Below are 15,660 nucleotides of genomic sequence, written 5' to 3'. Positions count from 1 at the left end.
TGATTTAGAAGCGTTTGTGCTCCGGAACCAGCCTTGGGCTTCTGTTTGCACTTAGGAAGGGGGGCGGGGGGGGGATAGAGATGAGTTTGTCCAGCTTCAAGTAAGTGGAGTTTAATGCCAAGTTTCGTATGCAAATCACATTTCAAGACAGAACAAGCCTTTCTTTAAAAGAAAAAAAAATAGAGCATTCCTCTTTGACTCATGGACAGGATGTGGGATTCCAGCCTCCCCCCTCCCTCCCTGGAAAGGCAGCCATGCATTTTCCAAACTGGCCAAGAGACAAAAATGTTTTGTGCCTTTAAAAAAGTGGTTTGTTGAATCATGTAACGATGCCCGCCCGCCCTCTGTGGTGTCTCTGCCAAAAAGCTTGTGGGCTTTCCATTGGAGAGAAAATCTACTCTCCTATTCCCATCTGGAACAAAGGTGTCTGCTTCCCCCAGGAAGTCCATTTTCTGGCCATCTCCCTTCCCTCCCCCCCCCCCATATCAGAGTTTCTCCTCTTCCTGCTTTCTGGCCGTTAGCCTCTCGGTTACGATATTGAGATCCATGGCTTTGTCCAGCTTCAGGTAATTCTCCTGGCGAATGGCAAGGATGCGCACCCAATCCGGCAGGAGCTCTGCGAAGAGGCGGAGGTGTTTCTCCATCTCCCCTGCAGGGGAAAAGGGGGAACTGGGTCACATAAGAAGCCTGCCACATAGGAACACCAGAGAAGCCATTGCTGGGGGGTGTGGGGGTCTAGACCCCCTTCCCGGGGGGAGCATCGCGCGAGGAAGTCTCAATTCAGCAGGACAGCATTTCTTCTGCAGATCAAACCTCCAGCTGAATCTCTGGAAACTCTGCTGCACTAAATCTAATGCAGTGCCAGATTTAGGGGAACCGATCCGCTCAAACTTTAAATGGTTTGGACCAGGGGTGTCCAACGGTGGCAAATTCTAAGTCATGTGAATGGCATGGCTGGCAAAACCTGTGGATTTGTGGACTTAAAAGAGATGGCTGGCTGGTGGACTGAGGATTTCTGGGGAGTTGAAATCCACAACTCTTTAAGACCCCGGAGAGGCCTTGGGGCTCAGCTGGAGAACTCTCAGTCCAGGCTCCCCTGAAGTGGTTTTCCTGTTGGGCTGCCAAAGGCGGTCGGGGCTTTGTGGTTACGGAACAACTAGGCCTAGTTGACAGCCTCCTCCCTTCCCTACGCCCACCACCCGCCTGCCTGCCTGCCTTACCCGTGGGCATGAGCGCCTGGTAGCTGTCTGTCATCCGCTGGCATGCCACCTCCATGGAGAGGGCCTGCTTCTTCTCTGCCACGAAGACGTTGCGCAGGAGACGGGCCATCTCCGGCAGGCGCCCCAGCATGGCCAGGCGCTGCTCCTGCTGGGGGTTCCGTGTCATCAGCGCCTGCAGCTTCTGAGCCTCCTTGGCCCTGACCTGGGGAGAGAGGAGGTGGGTAAGGGGCCGCTCTTGGGCACCACTGGTGGAATTCCAGCCGTGGGCACCTGGTGCCTGGGCAGCAGAACCCTGAGGGGGCCCAGCTTTGGCAAGACCTGTGGACTTCAACTCCCAGAATTCCCCAGCAGCCATGGTCTTCAAAGTCCCCACGGTTGGGAAAGCCCGTCCTGGAAGAGGGGGGGGGGCATGGCCTCCCACCGCCCGAGGAGGAGCAAGAGATACAAACCTAGTTGAAGGTATAGAGGCTGGAGCTCAGGCAGGGGAACTGGCAGTGCCCTGAGTTAGCAGCAGCCCCAGCTTGAGGGGTGGGTAAACTCACCCTTTCTACTAAAGACTGTGAGACGCCTTTCAGGCTGTTGGGGGTCCCGGGCAGAGCTGGGCGGGGTGGTTGCGGGCTGGAGGGGCTGCTGTCCGCCGTCCTTAGGACCAGGTTGACTAGCGCCTTTTCCATCTGTTTGGGGAGGCGAAAATGCAGGTGCTCTTGTTAAAAACCCTTTGCAAAGGCTTGTGTGTATAGCTCAACCTGGGGCAAAACTCCCCCCCCCCCTCCCCCCAGGCTGTACCTTGGGCGTCAGCATGCCTTGTGCCTTAGCCAGCACCTCCTGCGCGGTGGTGACCTTGTCCACGTGGGGAGGCTGGGGCAGCTCAGCGGGCACCACATCAGGCACTTCGTCTACCCGGAAGCGAGGGTGCCAGCGGGTCAGCTCATCCTCCGCTATCACCATCGGAGGGTCCAGAGAAGCCAGGAACGCCTAGGGGGAGGCCAAGCACGAGTCTCAAGGCATGGGGAAGGCCACCTTCCTGCTCTGCCAGCAGGGGAGGAAGTGGTGCCAAGCTCCCCCCCCCCCAGAAGTGCTTGCCTTGTGGTGCTCCTTGACCATGGCTGTCAAGTTCTTGGAGAAGATGCTCCGGCGTTCCATCAGCCGGGATGCGGTCAGCTTCTCCCCTGGGGGAGAGAGGAGGAATCAGCGCACAAGTGGCGATGCTCAGGGTGACCCCTCCAATCTTAGCCCCAACCCCACGGGCCTTAGGGAAGCGAGGAAGGTGTGGCGGCATCAGAGGGACATTTGCAGGTGGGGCAGAAAAATCTTCCTTGCTGGAGGAAAATGCCCAGCCACCCCTGCAGACAAACACCAAGGCATGGCACCTTTCCTTGGTTCTCGGGGGGGCTGCTGTATGATGCAGGTGGCCTCCCGGCCAGACCCACCTGTTCCCAGCCCTGGCTCGATAGTCAGCTGGTAGCTGCCTCGCTTGCCCGGCCCACCAAAGGAAGGGATGTTTCTCTCTTGGCGCAGAAGGTAAGAGCCTGGGTACACCGTCTTTATCTGTCCCAAGTGCCGTTCTTCGAAGCGCCTACAGGACAGGAAGCAGATTAGGGGGCAACATTAGCTTTCCGGAAGACCATGGCCAAGGCCAAAGCGAGCCCTGCGTGGATGGGAAGCAGTCTCCTCACTTAAGCCCCACGGAAAGCTCCAGTCATGCCTCTAAACAGGTGTCCACACCTCATCCGCTGGCTAGGGAACTCTGGGAGTTGAAGCCCACAAGACTTAAAGTGGCCAAGGTTGGAGGCTCCTGGCGTAAAGCCCTGCTTGCCCGGTGCCCAGAAGTCTCCCGCCCAGTGCCTGAAAGGAAACTCACTTGCGGGTCATCTCCTGCACGCCTTGCTTGACCTTGTCGAAGGTGACCGCTTCCAGGCGGTTGAACATCATGGCCACCAGAGTGTCTGCGCTACGGAACATCTCGGCCAGCACTTTGTATTTGTAGGGCAGCAGGAGGCCGGGGGGCACGTCTTCCGCGAGGGTGTGGAAGCGCTGGTAGGCCGGCACCTTCTCACTGGCCAGGAGGGGAGAGGGGGGCTTCAAATGGTGGGCTTCTCTATCCGGCCGACTGAATCAGACCTGCTCTCGGGTGAGCCAGTCGTGCCAGAGACCCAGCCCACCCCTCCAAACTCTGCTTCAGGGTGGGCAGAGCCGTTTCCCCACCTGGTCTCCGCAGTGGTTTCCAGATCCTTCCTTTCCTCTTTTGGGGAGAGTTTCCTCTGGCGAATCTGGGATTCCAGCAACCGGGCCCGTTTCAATCGGCTCTTTAGGTCACTGCTGGATTCCAGGTCGGCAGCTCCGCCCCTGATCTTCTGCACCAGGCTGTGGATCTTGCCCAGGCGGCCCTTCAGCTCCAGGAGCTGCTTTTGGGGTGCATCCTGCACAGAAGGTGGAGATGATCTCAGCAAGGTGGCTGCCCCCCCTCCTCCCCATTTGCTGGGCTGAGCAACGAAGCAGTGCCCCCTTTGCAAAATCCACCCCCCAAGGAAAAAGGAAGGTTGGAAGCTGCTTTAGAGGTAGGGGGAAGGCTGGCCAGGACACAAAGCCAGGGGGAGCAGAATTGGCACTGATATCTTAGGTCAGTTCAAATCTGCAATGCAGGGGGGACCAATTTTGGCAGAATCCCCCACCCAGCCCTGCCCTCACCTTCTCCTCCAGACTGGCCACGGCCACCGAGGTTCCCCCCAACTTCAAGCCAGGCGAGAGCATCTCGTTCACCAGCTGCTTTGCTTCCTTATCCAGGGAGGAGGGGCTGGGAGACCCCAGAGACCCCGTGGGGCAAGCAGAGCCCTGAAACAGAAGCAGAGCCTCAGACCCCCAGCCAGGGTTCACCCCCGGATGCCACAGGCTCCTGGCGCTCAGGAAAACCTGGCCGGGACGGGGCAAAGCAGGAGGGGAGGCAGAGTAGGGGAGATAAATACAAATCAGGCCAGTCTCCCAGAGCAGGCAGCCTGGAAAAGGTGGGCAGATTGGCAGGACACGGGGCTTCTGTTCACACAACCGAGTATCAGGCCGGGTTAGAGACCTTCAGAGCAACATGTGGAGACCAAGCAGACCCCGCCTTTCCCCCAGCCGGACCGGGTCGCGGGGAGGGGGCTTCATCCAAGCGGGCTCAACATGGCTGCGTCCAGACCGGGGCTCGCATGCCGACGGCGCCTGCCCGTCAATCCGGCTGAAGGGACCCTGCAAGAGGGTCCACTCACCGCCGGCGCCTCCTCTTCCTCCTCAGCCATCAGGAGCCTCTTCCTGGCGCTCCCTTCGGGAGGGCGGCGATGCGGGGCGACGGGGCCTCGCTCCGCTTCCAGCTCGGGCCCCGAGCGGCGCCTCTTCCTGCTGCGCGGCCCGGCGGGCGGGGGTCCGGAGCCGAGCGGAGTCCCCGGCGGAACCAGCTGCGGCTTCTGCTCGGGGCTGGCCCGGTCGGCGCCCGGCTCCAGTCCCGGCTCCCCCGCCGCCCCTTTCCGTCGCTTGGCGCCCCGCGGCCGCCCCGGGCCTGCTTTGCTCTGCGGGAAGAAGCGGGTCAGGCGGAGCTGCGCCATCTCGGCCGCCGCTACAATGTGGCCACTTTTCCCGGGCCGCCTAAGCCCCGCCCCCCCCTTTTCCCGCGCTGCGCTCTTAAAGGCGCCGCGTCCCCGCCCCGCCCCGCCCCTGCCAGAGCCTGCGCGGCAGCCCGGGACCCTCCGGGGGCGCCCGAGCGCCGCTTCCCCCGGCCGGGCTTCTCGGGAAGGCCGCGGGGGGCAGTCACGATCCCCGGCTGGCCATAGGCCGTAGCCCCCGCCAAGGGACCCCCCCCTCTCCTTCGGGCTCGTGGGAGCTCGCCTCGCCTGGCTCCGGAGCAAAGGGGCGGCCTCCCTCCCCGGGCCCTCAGCCAGGAGCCCGCAAGGGGCCGAGGGGGAGCCTCTCCGCCGGCGGCTTTCGCTCCGTCTCCCCCAGGAACTGCGCCTCCCAAGTGGCCGCCGCAGCTGCCGGCTGTACGCGAAGACCCTGATGCCGCCTCAGGGGGGAATTGGAGCCCGGGTCTCCTCGGAAGGCCTTTCCGAAAGCCTCGGGATACGCGTCAGGAAACTCCGCTCTGGGGCCGCTTTCTTTCCTCGGCGCCCCTCGCTAGTTTCAAGCGGGGCTGGCGGGGGTTCCGCTGCGCTGCCCGAAGCAACCCGGCAGGGTCCCGGCTGAGGCGGGCAGCGTTTTGGGGCTCCGGAGCTTCTGCGGCTGGGAGCGAGAAGGCCGGCCTGGATTCCAGGTAAGGCCAGACGGATACCTGGGGGGCGGGGGGCGTCGTTGGACGGCGGCAGAGGGCGAGACCGGGGCTCCATCGACGGCGGAGCTCAGGGTGGCAGCTGGGGGTTCTGGCGGGGCGGGGAGGAGGAGCTGCCCTTCGGAGCAGCCCAGGCTGAGGAGACTCGGGGGCCACTTCGGGAGCGGGAGGGAAGCGGCCCCCGAGCCTCGACCTCCTCCTGAGTCCAGGCTAAGCAGCCGCCGCAAGCCGAGTGGGGGCTGTGGAGGGTCTCCCCGCCGGGATCCGCCGTGCCGGAGAGGGCGTCGCAGCGAGCACTAGGTGGTGCTGCCGCCCGGAGAATAGCGCTGACAGAGGGGAGGGGAGGGGAGGGGAAGGGGGCGACCCCGGCGGGTGGGCGGCGGCGGACGCGGGCGGGTCTGAACTGGCACGTGCGCGGCCAGAGCGAGCCGGGACATCGGCGGCCGAGGGAGGCTGCGCTGCGCGGTAGGCAGGCAGGAAGGCAGAGGCTCGGTCCGGCTGCGGGGCAGAGCCGAGACCGCCCCCCGCTCCTCCCCCGGAGACTGGCGAAGTTCCCGCGGGCCGAGGGCGAGAGAAGGCGGCTGGGCTCGGGTGGGGCGCGAAGCCGACGGAGCCGCCGCCGCCGCCGCCGCACTGCGCCCAGCCAGGCGTCTTTTCGGGACTCGGAGCCCCGACTGGGACGATGCCGACGGCCGGCCGCCGACCCTGCCACTGAAGCCGCGCCGCGATGGAGCTGCGGGTCCTGTGCGGCGTCCTCTACTGGCTGCTGCTGCCGCTCTCGCTGCTGGCCGGTAAGCGGGGCCGGGCGTGGGGCATTGGCGCTTTGGCAGCCGGTCCCGGTCGCGCCCCGTCGCACTCCGGCCGCGAGGCTGCTTCCTGCCTGAAGGAACCGGAGGGCTGGAAGGCTGCTGCGGACGGTCTGTGTCGGGGAGGGCTGGACTAAATGACCTTTAAGAGATCCTTTCCCGAGCCCGTAGAAGCTCGTTAGCCGTCATGTAAGCGTTGGAGGCTGGCTGGTGGTCTGTGAACTCCCCCACCTCCCCCACCCGAGAGAAACGGCTGCCAACTTCCCGGTGGAGCGGCCGAACGAGGGGAGGTCTGGCCGGGCTGGGCTCAAAACCGCCATGGCAGCAGCTGCCCCCCAGTTCTCCTCGGCCCTCCTTGGGGGGGGGGGGGGACAGCTACGCTTCTCCTGGGGAGGATTTGTATTGCACACACGCCCCGTGCGCTGGCTGTGCCCGCAGAGGCGGCTGCGGAGAAGGAAAGTTGTCATCCTGAGTTGCTTCCAGCTTGGGCTGCTGGAGCCCTTCCAACCTGTTAAAGAAACCCCAGAGGAAGGTTGGAGGCGGCCAGGTCGGCATCACCTGGTGGAAGGGGTTAGTAGTGATTAAAAACAGTCTGGCTCCTGGTTGCAGCCGTTGTACTGAAGCCTAAACCGCCAGCCAAAAAACGCAGAACAAAGGTTTTTGCCAGTCAGCCCAGCAGCTCCCTGGGTGAGAGTAATTGGCTGGCTAGTTAGGCGTGTTGGGTGAAGGTAGCAATTACATGTGCTCTCATAGTGGTGAGACATCTTGAAAGCTGCATAGTTCATGCAATGGAGTGACTTTCTTTCTGAATTCCTGGGGACTCACGGAAAATGGATTTTGCAGGTCACTGGCAATTGAGGGGTGCAGATTGCAAAAGGCAAAGTCCCATTCTGGGGACCCTCCGGAATGAAACGGAATTGCAGGAATCACTAACCTCCCTTCAAATGCCCTGCTGCCTTATGTGAAAGGGGAAGGGGTCAGCATGCAGATTCTGAATTCTGATGACCAGAGGCTGGATGGAGGGAAATGTGTGAACAGTGACTCTTGTGAACTGACAGGGAAGAAAAGAGCCCACAGAGGGAAGGAAGGGTGATAGAAATGTCTGAGATTTTGCAGGGAGTCAGAGCTCTCCCTTCAAAGCCCAGTGGAAGAAGAACGGGAAATTCCTGGGAGTTCAGGTGCCCCCCCCCCCAAATACAGCCCCATCCTCTGGGCTTGAAGGAAGCAGACCGAGGGACCTCCCAGCATCCTGCTTTGCCTCCTCACTGTAAAATTCAAGATGCGGGAAAGACTTGAATGAGGCTGTGTCAGGAGATGCATGTGGCCTTTGGTGGACATCAAAGCGTGAGGTAACCTTGCCTTCCCAGGGCCAAAGGGGAAGAGAAGCAGAGGTAGCTCATCAGCCAAGAACCTGGTTGACTCTGTACTTACTGCTCAGAATTGGCTTTCTGTCTCTGGCACTATCAGCAATTCCAGGGCGTGTCTAGAACTGAACTATTATTGTTCTAGGGTCCCCTTTCCGCCGGAAGGGAATTCCCCAGGGATGCGGAGGCCTTCTTCAATGGCCCTGAACTCTTTCCTCTTTAGTCATAACCTGGGCAGCTTGTGCAACCCGTTTTTTCCCAGGCCCTTCTGGTCTCCCTCACTGTGGCTGCACTGGAGTTAGTGGGGAGACAGGGGCCCAGCTTGCATCATGGAAGCGGCTCATGAGTTTAGGTTGTTTGGGTGATGATTCTTTTTCCTTATGTCTGTCTTTAAAAAGGCACGTGCAAGTCCTGTTACGCTGGTAGGTGAGCTTGCCTCTCCCAAAAGCTTCTTTTGCTGAAATCTGTTGTGAAAGGAGGTGATGCAAGTTTCTTAGTCTGCCTCTTACTCCATTTGAGGATTATTCCGATTGGGAAAAAATCTGTCCCTTTAGAAGGCTTGGCTACAGCCCCCTCCCTCCTCCCTCTTGTGTCTTAGTTTTCCTGGCTTCTCCTCCCAGGTCGAAGGGAGTGTCCATCCAAAGATATTCAGCCTTTTCTGTTCTTTTTCTCCCCATTCCCACCACACACACACACACACCAGGGTTTGAAAATCCCCCTGTAGCCAATCTGTTTTACACAAATATTCAACCAACGCATACATCCCTGCCCATCCTTGGACTGTTGTGAAGGTGCAGCAGCAGCAGGAAGAAAGGGGGGGAGGGGGCTGTGTCCATCCAGGTTGTTCAAGGGAGAGAAGCAGGGACATCTTTGGACAGCTTGAGTCTCTTCAGCCTGTGCTGATTGGTTTTCCTCAGACCTGGTGGTGGCCATTCCGTTTACTCTGGCTGTGCAAGACGGTTTTCCTTTTTTTTTATGCTACCTGTTGGAAAATGATTGTATGCTTACACACTGGAAAAAGGAGGAGGCTGGCCAACACTTCCTTCTCCCCCCACCCCAAGTTCTTTGCAAATTGTAATGCTTTGCTTCTCACCCAGAAACCTGTTTTCAGCTATCAGCACTTTTTAAAGTGCTCTTCAGCCTGAAACCTGCTTGGCTTCCATGAATTGTGTCCTTTGCAGAGATTTTGGAAGAGAAGGTCATCTTGCACCTGACCCAAGAAAATAGTGGTTTGCACACATGAATTTTATATCTGTCTTTTTGCAAGTGTGCAACTGTGTTTTTAAGGCAGGAATGATAACTTTTGAGCAAAATGACCCCCCCCCCCAGTGAAGCCAGATACTACCACACCAGAGGTTCAAATAGCCCGGGTTTGACTGCTCAGACTGAGGATGATGGACTCTGTAGTAATAAAAATCCAGGAAGGGCTCCCGGTTAGAGAGGCCTTGTGGTGACAGATGGCATTGCATGCAAGCAGAGCAGTCTATCTTCAAAATACACTCCTTTTCTTACAGCCGAATGAGATGAAAGCATATTCTCTGTGGGTAATCAGATTCACAACAAGGCTCATCCTCCTAATCTCTCTTTTGGGGGAAGCCCCCTGGGCAGCAGCCTTTGCATTCCAGAAAGATGAAGCCAGCAAAGCAGCAGCTGTTTCAAGGAGGGACAGAGCTGGCTGGGGGATTCTGGGAATTGAAGTCCACACACCTTCAGGTTACGAGGTTGAGGAATACCATTGCAGAGAAAAGGGGCGGTTCTTTTGTACCTTGTCAGACCGTGTGTGTGTGTGTGTGTGTGTGTGTGTGTGTGTGTGTGTGTGTGTTGGGGATAGGAAGTCAGTGGCTAAGAGTGGCTTCTTTTTTGAGCTCATAGAAGTGGAGAATGGGTCAAGCTGCCAAGATAGGTTGAGGGGTGAATGCCTGTGTGTGGTGGGAATGATGCAGAGGCATCTCGGCAGGCACCCAACCAGCGTATGGATGTCCTCAGTGCTAGTCAGTGGCTGAGATGGACCAGATTCTTCCCCTTTGCTTGTGTTTGGAGCTCAGAAAAAAGTGCTGTTGGAGCTTCATTTGTGGTCGGAGCCACGTGGCCGGGGGTGAGCCAGCAGTGAGCCTCTCCTTGCAGCTTGCCTTGGCAATCCAAGGCTAATTCCTAGACTGGCAAAAGAAAGTTTCTGTGGGCCTCTCTCTTGCTGCCTGCCCCACTGGTGACTCACCGAGCAGAAGGATGTGAGCATAATAACTATACCTGCAAATGTTGCTCTGTTGAGACGCTGTTTTTTTAGGCCACCATTCCTGACAAGGAGACGCTGCGGAAACAGTAGACCCGTTTACCTCCATTACACAATCCGGTGGCTTTTCTGCAGCCTGGATACAGTTCAACTCTTTTCAACTATTTATAGTTTCAAGGTTTGGCCTCGGCTGCCTTGAATGCCCTTCGGCCTGCAGGAGGGGTGCAAACCTGACATGCCTGAGAGAGAGATTTTTCAGCGTTGCTGTGTTGCACTTAGTTTTTGCCACCTGGGTGTGCGGCATCCCACAGCCTCTTTCGGGCTTTAGTCTTGTTTGCTAGTTTAGGTCAGGATCCTGTTGCTGTTCCAAGTATGTCAGGCTACTCTGGAGCCCTTACGTGAAGAACTGTTGCACGCACGGTGCGTATCTGAACAAGCAAGCGGGGGAAGGTGTCTCCGGCCGGGTTGTGGGGCTGCAGTTAAGGGGAAAAGCTGGACATTTTCTTGGGCAATGCTCTTCCAAAACCTCGCGATGACTTTGTATAAAAATGTCTATAAAATTCAAGATGGGCTGCCAGGGTCTCAAAAAGGTGGAAGTGAGACAGAGTTTCTCAACTTTGGCCACCTGAAGGATGCGCAAACTTCAACTTCCAGAATTCCACACATCTTCCAGTAGCCAAGCCTGAGGGTTAGGCTTACACTGGGGTAAGAGTTGGAACAAAAACAGGAAATGTCCGGCTATGAAGACTCCCCTTTCCCCCTGCTGAATGTGTCTTTGCTGTTTTCTGACTTCTCTGTCCTTGCCTGGATCCCCTATTGGCTCTTTTCTCTTTTAGCCCTCAGCTGCATTTGGGGGTGGACGGGACTCCTTTTCTTTTTTTTTCATGTTTTATTTATTTTATTTATATTGATTTCCCTTTCCACCAAACAGTGTGGTATCTGGATTTTAAACAATCAAAATCCACATAATATTCACCACAATACTATTAATAATATAACTAAATACAGTAGTACGTAACTATTACAATACAATAGTACATAACATCTTCATCATCAAATTCTCTCCACATTCATTTCCTCTTTTTTGTATCTCCTTCTTTTCTAACTTCTGTTTCTATTGTCTAACCATTGATAAAATGCATCTCATTCTCTTCTTCTTGTAAAGAGAAATAAAAGGGGACCGTTGGGAGTTCAGCTGCCTTGGGAGCGCTTCTCCTTGTCTCACTTTTCTGACCAGGAACTCGCTTGTGTCTCCCAGAGGCATCCGGCGGGCATCCTCTCTGTGAAATAGAGGCAGCTCAGCTCCAAGGGACCCTTCTGGCTTTTCTCCCCTTCTGGCTTTTGCTGCAGCGTTCAGTTCAAGCTTTGTGGGTTGATCCCCTGCAACGTGTATTGTTTGTTTGTGTATGTGTGAGTGTGTGTGTGTTGCGTTGGTAATAATGGAGAAATGTGTGACAGTGAGAGCACTTGTGAAAAGTTTTTTCCCTTTCTTGCCGCTCCACCTGGCACCCCTCGTCTCTTTCCCAGGGAGTTTGGCTACTTTGCTCAGCCCACGAGAGCGATTTGTGCCTGGAACAATTACGCGGAAGGAAAGAAAGAGTCATGCGAAGACCAGGGGAAGGGCTCCTTCCCGCCACTTTCTTCCTTGCTCCGCCGATGGAATTGTTTTGAAAGTCTCTCCCGTGGCAGTAAGAAGGGAGACAGCTGGAGTTGGTTTCCCTCTCACACACTGAACCAGGAAGTTTGCTTCTCTTGACTGTTTGGGTAGCATGTGCATGATTAATCATAAACGCTGCACGCCATTACACAGGCACTGACTGTTGACTTAAGTTGCCACATGTGGGGGTTTTCTAATTAGCCTGGCTTTGTAGCAGTTTGCTGATCGATGGTCCTGCAGCGTAAAGATCTGAAGGTTGGTTTGTTTTTTTTATCTTGGAGGAGAAAACGAATACTCTGAAAAGAAAGGACCAGACGGGGAGAAAGTGTGATGGATGTTGTAGTCCAACATCTGCAGGATGAGGGAGTTGAGGAATGCTAACAGAGGGAGGCCATGGAGAAATTCTCATTGGACTCCTGAGTAGGTGTGGATGACAGGGTCACGCCGTTAAGTGTAAACATGTGCAATTTTAGGTTTAGGTTTTATTCAATTTATAGACCGCCCCCTCTCCCCGTAGGGACTCGGGCAAATAAAGAGCTGTGGTGGCAAAATGGTGAGAATGCAGTATTGCAGGCTAATTTGGTTCACTGTCAGCAGTTCGATCCTGACTGGTTCAAGGTTGACTCAGCCTGCCATCCTTCTGGGGGCAATTATGCTGACTCTGTAAACTGCTTAGAGAAGGCTGTAAATCCCTGCAAAGCAGCATATATACGTCTAAGGGCTATTGCGAAAGCAGCAGTTTTTCTTCTGCTTTGTGGCATGGAAACCTTCTGGAGACAGTTGCTGAAGCAGAGCAGAAAGTGGTTTGGGTGACCCTGGCCTTTAGTGGGGGAGGGTCTTGGCTGGGGAGGGCCGCTGGTCCCACAGCAGGGGAAGAGGAGCCAGGGTACTTCACCGGGGAAGGCAACCCCTTACTCTTTGGTGGGCTTTCTCCAACCTGCCCTCTTAAAGGGCTGCCTGTAGGAAATGATCCAAAAACTCAAGAGATTAAAATGGGTGGGGTCTTCCGTGGCTTGGGCCCCTCTGATCTTTGGGGCCAGGCTGCTGGGGATTCCGGGAGTTGCCGTTTCTTCCCATTGGGGGCCCCAGAAGCCCCCGGCGTTGCTTATGAAAGCAGGGCCTTGGCTCCAGAAGGTGCTGAGGCTGAAGCCTGCATGAAATTAAATTTTGGCTCCTCCAACCGGCTGTGAAGGCCGGGAGATCAAAGAGAGGCTTCTTTGTCTCCCTCCTGGCGTCTGCTACTTTGTGTCTTCTTCCGATTCCTTCCTAGACTGAGGCGTCTGGATGGAAGGACACACTGCATGTGTGTACACACACACACACACTCACACACACACACAAACAAACAAAGAAAGCCTACCTTCAGGGACACGGGTTTCACTTCCAAGATGCTTCTTGTGAAGTCTGGTAAACACATGTTGATTCTTGGCTGTGGGGTGGAGCAGTTAGAGCAGTGAATTTTCTTCTGGGAAGGCCTGGTTCAAATATCCCCCCCCCCCCAAATGCTCTGAAGATGAGAACTTGAGATAGGTTCCCCACCCACACCCCACCCTCACCTACCTGACAGGGCTGCCCTGAGGAAGAAGGGAGTGGGAAATCTGAATTGGTGCCCTCTGATTGTTATGCCCCCACGGAAGCGGCAAGGGAAGGGAGCGAGGGTTGGCACACTGAGCCCTGGGCCTTGGCAGGTCAAGCAAAATTCAGGACCCAGGCCCTGGGGGGGGGGAGGCTTGGCCCTTCTGCGTCTGACTGGCAGGAGGGGAAAAGAGAAGTTGGGCAGCGGGGGGGGGGGGAGTTTCCTCTCTGCCAAGCATGTTCAGCAGCAGCCTGGATGGCTGGAAGGGGAGGGCAGGACCCGGATGCTCAGAAGGGGAGGGGGCTCTTTGCCCTGCCTGGTGACTCAAGCAGAGGCAGAAGCCACCACACGGCTTCCTGACTCAGTTCCCTGGAGAGCAGCGGCTGCTTCTTTCATTAGGGAAGTCTGAATCAGCCCGCCTCGCCTGGGGCTGCAGGGCTGGCATCCACACCTGAGCCAGTGGGAGCCCCCTAAAAGGCTACCCCACTGGGCAGCAGGAGAGCTGGAGACCTGGGCGGGTGGGGCATTTCAGCCATGCAGGCTTTGGGGAGTGGGAGGCTGCCGGCTTCTTTATTCAGCTGCTAGAACAGATACAGGTAGTCCTCAACTTACAACCTCAGTGGAACCCAAAATGTACATTGCTAAGTGAAAAATTTGTTAAGTGAGTTTTGCCTCATTTTACAACCTTTCTTGCCCTTAAGTTGCTAAGGGAATCACTTCCGCTGTTAAGTTAGTTACATGCTTGGTAACTTAATCCGGCTTCCCCATTGACTTCGCTTGTCAGAAGGTCGCAAAAGGGGATCTTGTGACCCCTGGACACTGCGACTGTCATAAATATGAGTCAGTTGTCAAGTGTCTGAATTTTGACCCCGGGGATGCTGCAACAGTTATTAGTGTGTTGAAATGTCTTTGAATATTAGTGATTAATATTTACTAATAAATAATAAAATTGGTGCTAGTTGCAAGTCTGGAAAACAGTCATTGTTTGATGCTGTTGTAATTTGGGTCACTAAATGAATGGTTGTAAGTTGAGGACGACCTGCACCCGGGGAGTAAAGTTCACCCAGAGTCCTCTCCATAAATTAGACCCACCATTGAAGGGTTTCTTACTTTAGTTTTTCCTGGTGTCCTGGTGGAATCTGCAACTTGGCCGTCCTTCCTTCCTTGGAATGCCTGCTGGTGTCCTAGAGATGGGTCCCACCCTTCCCCGTAGTTTATTTTAATTATTTCCTTATTTAAAAGATCTACACGGCCTCCCATCTTAAGCAACTCTGGGCGGCTCACAAGAACAATGAAACCGGTGGCTATAAAACAATCATAACAATAACAAAGCTGTAAATTGACAATCCTGCGCCTTAACTCTCCCCATAGGAGGCCCCACAGCAAGCCCAGGTGCCCCCCTTTCCTAGTATCTGTCCCAGTGTTTCTCACCCTCTGTCCTTTTAAGTTGTTTGGACTTCAATTCCCAGAATTCCCCATCAGTATACCTGGGGAAGCGTATCTGGCTGGGGAATTCTGGGAGTTGAAGTCCAAATAACTTTAAAAGGGCTGAGATTAACAAACACTGTTCTGTGTAATCCTATCCAGCACTGGGGTTAAAAGCCAGGCCTTAATGGCCTTGTGGAAAGCTAAACGGGTGGGGGCATGCCAAATCTCAGGGGGAGGAGTGTTCCCCAAGATAGGAGCAGACACCAAAAAGGCCCATTTCCAAGGTTCCCGTAGAACAGGGGTCTCCAACCTTATCAACTTTAAGACTTGTGGATTTCAATTCCCAGAGTTCCCAGAGAATCTTTGGCAGACCATAATCCAGTGAAAATTAGATGGAAGGGACAAAAGAAAGTAAGGAGGTGGACCTTAAAAAGATCAACTTTAAAACATCTGCAAAAAAACCTAGAGGATGAATTCAGCAGAATAGAGGAAGAACTACAAAAAGAGACCCAAAGACATGAATTGAAGCAACAAGCGGACATAATTAAACACAACCTGAATATTATCGAGAAGGAGGAATTAGCACAACAAATAAAAAGTAGCAAACAAAACTTGCTTGAAAATGTGAACAAGCCAGGGGGTTGGCTAGCCTATGGGCTGAAAAAACAGAAAGAAGGTGGATTAGCAAATTACAAAACGAAGAGGGAAATATAATACACCAAAATGAAGGGGAAAAACGATAATCTATGAGTTCTACAAGAATCTATACAAGGATGACAAATGCAATGTAGAAGATAAAGCACAGAAACTCTGGGAGTTGAAGTCCACAAGTCTTAAAGTTGACAAGGTTGGAGACCCCGGCCCTAGAAGACGGGAAGCGGTGCATTCGAAAGATCTGCTCCGCCTGAGAAGGAAAGAGAGATTGGTGAGTGTCCAGAGCATCTTGGTCGCTGGCTGCCTTCCTGCGGCCGGCCTCTTCGGGGCCCGGGGATTTCTCTGCTCTTGGTCAATTCCAGGCCTCTGTCCTTACCGGAGATCACAACTAGATGCCTGCATTTCAGAATTGAATTACTTTCCATAAAAAC

The 15,660-nt window shown here is 55.2% G+C and overlaps 2 protein-coding genes across 3 annotated transcripts in view; one reads left to right on the top strand and one right to left on the bottom strand.

Moving 5' to 3' along the window:
• Positions 1-108: 108 nt before the first annotated feature.
• Positions 109-4,844, bottom strand: CDT1 (chromatin licensing and DNA replication factor 1). Its single transcript, XM_081963576.1, has 10 exons — positions 4,466-4,844; positions 3,909-4,052; positions 3,426-3,640; positions 3,082-3,276; positions 2,651-2,796; positions 2,304-2,389; positions 2,007-2,195; positions 1,763-1,894; positions 1,221-1,422; positions 109-649 (listed from the first exon to the last, which is right to left on the bottom strand). Exons 1-10 carry the CDS (start codon positions 4,796-4,798, stop codon positions 486-488), a joined length of 1,806 nt encoding a protein of 601 aa, XP_081819702.1. The 5' UTR covers positions 4,799-4,844; the 3' UTR covers positions 109-485.
• Positions 4,845-6,090: 1,246 nt separating this feature from the next.
• PIEZO1 (piezo type mechanosensitive ion channel component 1 (Er blood group)) overlaps positions 6,091-15,660 on the top strand; it is a 55,070-nt gene continuing 45,500 nt past the window's right edge. For both annotated transcript variants that reach the window (XM_081963695.1, XM_081963694.1), the window contains exon 1: positions 6,091-6,305. In XM_081963695.1, coding sequence (XP_081819821.1) covers positions 6,242-6,305 — 64 coding nt within the window. In that variant the 5' untranslated portion in view covers positions 6,091-6,241. The remainder of the gene's footprint in view (positions 6,306-15,660) is intronic.

The sequence above is a fragment of the Natrix helvetica genome (assembly GCF_964273705.1).
Source record: "Natrix helvetica genome assembly, chromosome: 10".
Lineage (NCBI taxonomy): Eukaryota > Metazoa > Chordata > Lepidosauria > Squamata > Natricidae > Natrix > Natrix helvetica.
This window is presented reverse-complemented; position numbering and strand designations above follow the sequence as displayed.